The sequence below is a fragment of the Oncorhynchus gorbuscha genome, linkage group LG04 (genome assembly GCF_021184085.1).
Source record: "Oncorhynchus gorbuscha isolate QuinsamMale2020 ecotype Even-year linkage group LG04, OgorEven_v1.0, whole genome shotgun sequence".
Classification (NCBI taxonomy): domain Eukaryota; kingdom Metazoa; phylum Chordata; class Actinopteri; order Salmoniformes; family Salmonidae; genus Oncorhynchus; species Oncorhynchus gorbuscha.
The window spans coordinates 62,896,580-62,906,465 of record NC_060176.1 but is presented as its reverse complement, the minus strand read 5'-3'; the positions used below and the strand labels follow the sequence as shown (position 1 = coordinate 62,906,465).

General features: G+C 44.1%; 1 protein-coding gene across 1 annotated transcript; it reads right to left on the bottom strand.

Annotated features, from left to right (window-relative positions):
• Positions 1 to 299: 299 nt before the first annotated feature.
• On the bottom strand, positions 300 to 9,434 carry LOC124034453 (histone-lysine N-methyltransferase EHMT1-like). Its single transcript, XM_046347682.1, has 23 exons — positions 9,286 to 9,434; positions 8,351 to 8,808; positions 8,139 to 8,268; positions 7,889 to 7,959; positions 7,534 to 7,789; positions 7,268 to 7,413; positions 6,933 to 7,076; positions 6,471 to 6,784; positions 6,244 to 6,327; positions 5,978 to 6,066; positions 5,668 to 5,774; positions 5,236 to 5,358; positions 4,563 to 4,664; positions 4,004 to 4,108; positions 3,338 to 3,492; positions 2,904 to 3,071; positions 2,648 to 2,792; positions 2,428 to 2,505; positions 2,156 to 2,271; positions 1,712 to 1,798; positions 1,379 to 1,457; positions 841 to 1,016; positions 300 to 707 (listed from the first exon to the last, which is right to left on the bottom strand). Exons 2-23 carry the CDS (start codon positions 8,759 to 8,761, stop codon positions 536 to 538), a joined length of 3,258 nt encoding a protein of 1,085 aa, XP_046203638.1. The 5' UTR covers positions 8,762 to 8,808; positions 9,286 to 9,434; the 3' UTR covers positions 300 to 535.
• Between the last annotated feature and the right edge of the window lie 452 nt (positions 9,435 to 9,886).

Sequence of the window (9,886 nt, the reverse complement as noted above, 5' to 3'; positions counted from 1 at the left end):
CACACAATTTACTACGTGCCTGCTTATTGTGTTGTGTGGTGCTTCAAGTGCCTTTAAATATATAACTTAATGGGTGGAAGTAACATCAAATTCAATACCAGCCTATAGCCTACCTGTATCTGTCATCACTGCTGTCAAAAGTGTTCAATCCCTAGGATACTATATAATTGACATATTACATTATTTATGGATAAAATCATATATTTACATTATCCTACTATAGGCCATTATTCATTGGCATTGGCTCCTCCCATATTTCTTGTAAACTGGAATACCCATCAACAAATCCGACAATTAAATGTTTTATAATACACTTTATTACTATATTGCACACTTAATTAAAAAAAGATACATGGAAAAGGTGAGTATTTGTCACAGTCTAGGGCTAGGCTACCCTTAGCATTTGATTTCTGTCTGCAAAGCCATTAAAATGACATTTCATATCAGTCTACATTTAAAAAAGGAGTCATAGTGGTGATAAGGGAGAGAAAGATCCCCACCATGGCTGGGGGAGGACCGAGGTGGCATGGGCGTGTTATGATTGTGTTACGGCAGTATGGGCACATGACTGTTGGGCTGGGGCTGGGCTGGTCACCCTCTCTAAGCTCTGGGCTCTAGCGGCTGACGAGTGTCTACACCTTGGAGAGAAGCACTGGCAGCTGTAATACTTGCTCTTGACCTTCCAGAAGTGATCACCGTAGTCAAACCTGAATGGGGAACACAGGGTAGCCATCAATGCACATGTACTGGAGCCTATTGCTAGAGTATTTTGATTGATTCTATAGCCTGACATTAATACAACATTCACCATCTATGTAATTATTGTTTTATGCGTCTCACCCAATCTGATCGCCTGACTGAATGGGCTTTCTGGAGAAGAAGGCAATGCGTGGGAACCGAAGGTCCTGATGCATGGTGAACACTCTGACTGCTAGCAGGTTAGGTTCACACAGGTGGTTAATAAACCGGCCAATGTTGCCAAAGAGTCGCGCATCAATACAGTGCACATCACCCACCTGCAAAACAGTAGATGAAGCAATCACTCACTCAATGAATTTAATAGAATCACACATTAGTAAAGACTGTCATGTTGATCCCTCCTGTGAGGCAGTAGCATACAGTCATTCAATTTCACATGTTTCAGTGTAACAAATAGCCAACAAGCAAACAAACACACTAGAGAAGTGCTGTAAGAGGAGCATGTATCAAAATAATGTTGTCTCGGACTCTGTGGCATTGTGTGCTCTGCAGCACCTCCCATTGGTATACAAAAGCACTGTACAAACATGCTACAGTAACAATACTACACTCAACTTCAGAATACCCCATTGGCCAATAAAAATGTGAGTTTCTCATAGACTTAAAATTTAAAAATCACCTTATTGTCCAGGGTGAAGAGGAATGAGTCATTTTCCCTGCCATCTGCCTCGGCATCAGTAATAATTTCACCCACATACCTGCACAATAAAGATCCCGCTGTATATAATCTGTGTAACCACAACATTAAAATGAAAAACATACTTCCCGCTTTAACATGATCTGTTCATGACATCAATATTGGCTCATGTCATTTCTATGCTAAAAACCATACATTGTAAGTGTTCTTCCTGATTCTGAAACTACAATTAAAACAATACATTTTCAGTTATGGTTAGGCACTTTTCCAAACGCTTGAGTTCAAGCATGTCTTCCATAACATTCAGGGCCTCACTCGCAAATGAAAGTTCCTTGAGGAATATCCTGCAGTGCCCTCACACCCCAGCCCATCCTCTGGGTTTTATAGAGCTGCAGCCGAGCCCTGAAAACAGACAAGACAAGATCCAGTCAAACTAACTGATAACAAGTACCGTACAGGAAATAGACAAAAATATTTGTCAGATGTAATATAATAATAATATATGCCATTTAGCAGACGCTTTTATCCAAAGCGACTTACAGTCATGTGTGCATACATTCTACGTATGGGTGGTCCCGGGGATCGAACCCACTACCCTGGCGTTACAAGTGCCATGCTCTACCAACTGAGCTACAGAAGGACTGTGCAGTGTCACACTGAAGCCATATTTGAAACGAATGTTATCGTGCTTGGCTGAAATACTGTATTCAACAGAAAAAAGGTAGACAGGATGCTGGTGGGTAAGGGAGGCTCTGTTACCTAAGTCCATTCTGAACCACACGGTTCCTGCAGCTCCTCCAACAGGAGCAGGCGTGGTTACACTCAAACAGGACCGGAGGCTCCTTCTGACAGAACTCCAGAGGCAGACGCCCCTCCTGAGCAACCACAAGCAACACACTTTACACATTTATATAACACAGCTAACACATCATATGGGAGCTGCAAGAGTCCATAATGTCAATTTGAAATACATGAAAGCAATAACTTTGCCTTGTAATGTGAACTTTGCCTTGATATAGTTATGTACTTACTTTGTCATACCAACAGCGCAGGCTGAGCTGGGCACACATGCAGGTATTTGAAGAGCAGTCATCTGTACATACACAATGCTGAAATAGGAGGAGTGAGATCTTCATTAAACAACACTTGTCAAGAGTAAGTATGTCACTTGTTCTGGCCCACAGTAACTTATGAAGCAGGACAAGATGGGATTGGACATTGACTGTGTTTCACAGAGCACTGGAGGTTCACCTGTAAATGAGTGATGTCCTTGTCTATATTAATTGGGGAGGTAACACAGCTGTCAGGGACGTATTTGTAGTTATCAGGACAGCAGTCACTGTCCACCCCGTTCACACAGGCGATGGGGACAGCCTCATATCCCCGAGAGATGTCCCTGAAGAAGACAGAGAGGACGACAAATAATCAACACATATACAGTAATTACATTGTATTTGACCTCTTCATGTTCCTTCTTCCCTCCATAAGCTAGACCATGTTGTTCTACCTGCTAAGGACCTTCTCTCTAGGACTGTCCCTGCTCCTCCTGGCATCTGTCAGCTTCTTATTAGTTCTCAGGGACATCCACACCTTAGAGTTGTAGATACAGCAGTCCAGAGGGGTCTCCCCCTCTCTGTTCTTCAGGTTCACATCTGCTCCTTGGGACAGAAGCAGTCTGGAGGAGCAGACATCATACTGGATATGGTTAGAATCTCTCACACCCCCAGCAAGGCTATGGTTCAGCAGCATGTCTGCCCCCCACTGGCCAGGCTAGAGCAGTCACAGTCTCTGTATGTGAATATATATATCAAACTGGGCTCATTGCAGGCTAGTGCACTTATGATAACCTATCTGCATATCCAGGTGGGATAGGCCATCGTTCAAGAACAATCTGGTGTGATGCTGCAGCTCTGGGAGAACAGAGACCGGTGTACTACTCACGTCACACATTCCAGTTGATTCTCCCTGGCAGCGATGTGTAGAGTTGAGTCCCCATGGACGTTGACTGCATGGAGGTCACATCTGGCATCAAGCAGAATCTGAGCGATGTCATTGGAGCCAGACAGGGCTGCCCAGTGGAGGCAAATGTTCTCTTCCTAGAGAGGGGTCATAGGTCAACATGGAAAACATAGCCAGAAGAAAACCTTCCCCAAACACCAGAGGTAAAATAAAAATAAATAAATAAAAATTAAAAAAGAAGGTTACAAATATTTTTTGGGGGGTATTTATGTAAAACATAACAATATACAGGTATGTCACCTACGGTATACAAATGTCTGAGGAATAAATTATCCTTACATGTTCTCTTTTTTCAATAGTTATTGCTATGACTTAAGTCGTTCCTTCCTCAAGAAAGTAAGTGGACTAGTAAGTGTGCTCCCAAGGTGACATTCCGAAGTATCCCTTTCATTTAGATTACACCATATACTGTAGGTGAAGCACATGCATCCCGTGGGATCCATCCCACATGTCAGTGAGTACTGGAACCGTGCCTGTGTCTAGCCTCCCTCCCCAGGCTGTAACAGGTGTGAGGACAGAAGGTAGGTGTAAGGTGTTGCGATGAGATGTACAGTAGGATGAACAGTATGCATCCTATACAGTACTGACCTTGTCTCGGATGTTAACATCAGCCCCTCTGGAGAGCAGCAATAGGACCAGCTCTCTGTGCTTGTACTCTATAGCCCAGGTGATGGGGGTCCACCCACCGTCATCCTAAAACCAAGCACAACCAATCGTTGCTTTGAATTCTGTTGCCCATTTGAATATTGGAGGTATGCTTCTACCAATGGATATAAAAGGTGGCTTTAGATTCCTTCATTGTACATGTATGTGAAAAGGCTTAACTTTACTGACAGTTTGTAGGCATTAAAATGAAAGGCAAAACATGGTAAATCCCCTGGAATCATGATCATCTCAGTCTAACTTTCCTGTTAAGGTCAGGAGTATTACAATCCATTGAATACTACCCACAACATATTTAACATCCTAATAGGCACTGTTGAACTGGGCTGACTTCCAACAGCACTGAACTCCAACTCATCCTGCCAAACACTTGCTGAGAGTACACATGAATTATGGATGAAAGAGTAGAGGTTTGAATGAAGCAGTTAAAATGTCAACAGGACCTGTGAGTAGAAGAGGGAGCAGGGCATGGATCTGTACATACCTGACAGTTGACCTGCTTGGATGCCTTGGACAGGAGATGTTGAACTACATCGTAATGTCCAAGTTTAGCAGCCAGATGCAGACAGGTTGAGCCCTTGATATCCTGACAGGAGAAGATGAAAATATTAGTCAGTCTTTTTCTTAATGACTATTTAAAGAAGCACCGATCTTGAGCTGCTACAGTATCTGGTTAATAGTTTTAGACATGTGCGTGTCATGGACTTAAAACAGTTTGATCACTTTCCACCAGAAACCAGCCCATTTAGCAAAGGTCTCGTCCATTTAGCATAATTTAGACAGCTGCTGCATGATTCATTTCTGTGCTCATATGTGTAAGAAATTGAGAGTTCCGGAAAAAGCGAAGTCTCCACCCTCGCAAAAAGAACCCCCTAGCGTGTGCCCACAATCCGTGTGGGCACACGCGCGAAGCAGTTTAAGCACCGTCTTCCCTAATCCTAATATGTCCAAATAACCAGTGACAAAAACACAAAAAAAAAACACAGAACTAATGTTGTTCGGATCTCACGCATCCCATTTATTTCTGCCAGATTCTCTTGGTCTTCACACAGAATCTGCCCACAGGAGATGATATGAACGGTAACAATGCTGGTTGGGTTAACAGAAGATCATGGCTATCCATGGGGTGATCAATGAGCTATGCTCCACACACTGACCTTATGGCTGAGCGCTGCCCCGGCCCTCAGCAGGTACTTGACTGTGTCCAGATGGTTGTTCTCGCAGGCGTCCATCAGGGGGGTTCTCTGCTCCTCATCAAACATGTCCAGGTTAGCTCCAGCCTAGGGGGGATAGAGAATCCGAAACCTTTCACCCATGTATACTTACACAGTATAATAGAGCGGAGATTCTGTCCGTTTGGGACGCAAAACATCAACCCTCTGCACAGTAAACACAACATTCTCGAGAAGCACCATCAATACTGACCCAGAAAAGCAAAGACATGTTCTTGTTGTGGGGGACAGTACTTCAAATCTCTGAAGGAATGCAGTAGCAAAGCTAACTTAGCCATCTGCCACACTTGTACACCAAGTGATTATATTGTGAAAAGATAGCCAATACCTGCTACATGTCAGAGTACATCTCCTCACCTGGACGAGCATGTGACAGACCTCCTGGTGTCCTTCAGATGCTGCAGCATGTAGAGGGGTCCTCTTGTTCTGGCTGTACATCAGGTAGTTGGGGTCTTTTCCATCCACTGGAACAAAGATGTTAATTACCCTTTGAGTCATGTTGACAACTTTCTCCTCAGGGACACTAAAGTAGATCATATAATATCATTCATGAAAATAAATCAGTAAGTTATTGTTATCTTTTTCATTAATAGTTAAAATATTAGAAGAGCTGCCTCCATGTAGGAAGTACCTAGGCTTATAAAGTGGAGATGTGGTGTGTACATACCCAGCAGATGGATGACTTTCTGGAGCTCTCCGTGATGGGCAGAGATGTACAGCTGCTTTGTGTGATACTTCACTTTCTTCGGCCTCATACTATACACAAAAGAGAGAGGGCGGGGGGTTGTATCAGCATCTGTAAGAGTGCTATTATATTCATCATTGACATGAAACAATAATGACCTGCTTTGTGTATAATATAGTATCATCTCATCCAAATTGTTAAACGTTTAATAAGGAATGACTTTAAAAATAGCCCCCTTGTAACTTTACTTTTCATCATCCAGGGCCATTAGGATGCTCTCCAGTGACGTTTTAGCTGGTTCCTCTCCATCACCTAACATCTCCCTCTTCAGGCTAGTGCAAAACAGCATACAGAAATCATTAGCATTACATATGAACCTAAATAGCCTAGCAAATGTTCCATGCTCGCACTAATGCAAAGAGAAAAAGATACAAGAGAGATAATATTGAGAATGGAAGAGTCAAGCCTAAACTGCCTGTTGGGGGAGGTGTCCAGACTCCTCTCAAGCTCAGTGGTCTTCTTTGCCCTGTGAATGAGGGGCCTGGTGGGCACAACGGGAAGAAGGGCCACAGGGCAAACAGCAGGAACAGCTGGCACAGAAGGAAGTACAGGTTCAGCTTTGGGGACAGTGACAGGATTGGAGACGGTTTTGGGAACAGTGACTTCCTGGGCCCCGGTGGCATCCTCTCCACAGTGGGGACAGAAGCTCTGGGCTTTGATGACTGATGCACAGCCACGGTGGAAACGGTGAGAGATGCTGCCATACGGTCTGCACTCCATGAAGCTCCCCTGCATAACATACATTAAATAGTCAGATATTAAAAAGGCAAAGGAGTGCTAAGAATGAACAACCAACATGCATCATAAAGCAATGCGACTGGTGTGACCAGCCAGTCAGGTCTATTTTGGTTGATCCTTGCTGCATCCCTCCACTTACCGCCCTGCAGAAGAGGCCACAGCCAGGGCAGCACTGGTGCTTGACCATGCCGGCTCTGTGGTCCTCACACAAAACCAGCAGATGCACTGTGTTGGAGGGACGCATCATCTCATGCTTCAGCACACTCCTCTGACACCGACTCACCTGTAGTGAAGAGATGAATGGAGGGATTGATAGAAGAAGAAAAAAACAGAGAAATAAGGGTTGTTTAGACATTAGCGCAACACACAAAGGCTGGGAACCGTTAACTTCATCGCAAGGCTACTTCAAACTTTGGGGAGGAAATCTGGAGCGCAAGACTAGGGAAAGTTCGCTTCAGAGCAGGTCAGCTTTACCAGGCCATCCACACTCTCTGTGGCCATGCAGGTGTGCTCAGTCTGGGACAGGCTCTCCCCACTGCATGGAGTCTCCATGCGACAGCAGCACAGAGGGAGCTCTTCAGACAGGTCTGTCTCTGTCACCTCACCATCAGCTGGAAAGCCTGCAAGATAACACATCCAGATCAACAAAACAGATTGAATGTACAGCATAGTAATGTATTGTACAAGAATAATTTAATAACTTATGACGAAATGTGTAAACCGTCTCTGGGTAAACTTACCTGAGAGAGAAGGAGAGAATAGCTCCTCTTGGGCTTTCAGATCCAGAGATTCTAAAGTCAGTTCAGTGTATTCCTGCTTACTGCAGCTGTCCTCTTCCTCCATTTTGTTTCCTTTGCTTAAGTCAGTTGCCTTTTCTTCACACTGCTCGGCTAACAGTGCTTGGCTTTCTTTTATTTCACAAATCTCTCTGTGCGTCAGGTCTACTCTCTTCTCTCTGCTGTTTTCTTGCCCTGCCTTTACAAATGAGCTCTCTTTCTGCAGGGAGAAGAGGATAATCATTCAGACACTATTAGAGCGAAACAAAGTTCATCATTTCTACACAAATCTTTACAATAGAGGAGATGGGTCTCTGACCTTCAACACCTTGGATTTTTTCTTAGGGACAAAGTTATACATTCCCATCTTCCTCTTCCTCTTCCTAGACCCTGCAGATACATCGGGACGGTGAGGTGGCAGAAGGAGGTCCAAGCAGGCAAGTACAGTATGTCATAACTAGTCCCAACTTAGTACAGGTGCCAACTAACTACAAGTGCCATCACTACATAGAGTGGAGATATGAGACAGTTTAGATAGAAGAACAGTCTTACCAGCAAGGCAGACTAACCTGGCTGTGACTTGGTAGAGACAACCCTGTTTCCTTTACAGCTCGGAGGTAGCTTGATGTGGGAAGGTGCCATTGTCTTTTCCATCCCCAAGACTTCCATGCTCGACTCTGCTCCGTCCCTGCTTAAACGCTTCACAACAGACTCTTATGAGTTCAGACACCAGTCATTTAAAAGCATGAAACATCATGGACTGGGGTTGGATGAACATTACCTTCAGTGCTGCTGGATTGCAGGCAGGTTTGCCCATAGTCTTCCATGCACACTGTGTACTGGATGTTGGGGCAGGGTCCAGACATGGATAACTAGGAGTTTGTACATCTGAGATCCCTGCTATAACAGCATCTCTACCACTGTCTGCAGTAGTTGGAGGGGTTTTGCTTAGTCCATGGGGTGAACCACCTTTCTTTTGAGGGGTTGCCCTCGCTTGTTTTTTATGCAGAATAAAACCATTGGACCCAGCGACTGAGCCGTGAACAGATGTCATCTTAACTTTGGATTTTTTGTTCACTTGCGATTTAGCACTCAGAGCCTTCTTCCCCTTGGCCCCTGTGGGTGTCACAGAGCGGGGGTTAGGATGTCTTTTCCCTGCCTCTGATTCCTGACTGACTCCCCTGCGCTCCATGGCTGTCCTGGAGGAATACTCTGGCCTCTCCACACCAAAATCGTCACCTAAAAGATTACAGCTGTTAGTACCATTAAGTGGAAGAGGGTGAAGGCAAATAGACCTAATGGTTAAGAGCGTGGGGCCAGTAGCTGGAAGGTTGCTGGTTTGAATCCCCAAGCCAACTATGTGAAACAGCTGTTGATGTGCTATGGAGCAAGGCACTTAATCCCAAATGAACCTCCTGTAAATTGATCTGGATAAGCACATCACGTAAAAGAATGGTAGGGGTAAATGAGGCCAGTGTGAGAGTGATTAATGAATAGACAGAACTCACTAGTCCCCCTTAGTATTTCTACAAATGATGCTGTACTGTAAGAATCCAACCTTCAAATCCGTAAACCACACTCACAAAAAAAGGTAAAAGGTTGAGAAAAACAAAACAAATCTCAAACTACTAGGAAAACACACAAAGTACAGCAAATGCAAGTTAGATCCAGAACAAGGCCCTTGAAAAAGTTTAGAAAAATAGAGTAGCTTCATACCTGCTTTCTCGATGGCCTTAGTTGTTGAGCGAGAGTAAGACGGGGGGCAGGGAAAAAGAACCGAGCCAAAGTACACTGCTTCCCCTTCCTTTCCCCACCCGGCGCACACGTTCAGCCACGGTCATGTGACAATAGCTGCTGTTCTATTGGTTCCTTCTGCACAGCCCAGATGGAGCATGCTCAGTCGACATGTGTGTCTACTTTTCAGAAGGAGCAGCGCATCAGCCAGCCAGAGTGTGGCACAGCAGTACCATTGATATCTTACGCAGTATAGCCAAATATTTGTATAACTAAACGTGTGGTATATAGCTCCAGCAAAGACCTTTCACTTTACAACCACATTGAACTTTATCTTCTTCGGTGGGGTTTTAGGGCAGACTACATTCTGAAAAGGTGTATTGCAGCCCACTACTGGATACGAAAACTAAAAGGAGGGAAATCCATATTGTAATATGATACTATTGCAATGATGGCAAGACCATTGAAATACATCTTTTTTTTGTCAAATACTTTATACAAAAAAAAAATTCCAGAAATCTATACCAAAATGACCAATTTCAGATCAAATTCAATCATCTAGTTAAAACATCATCCCTAGTTA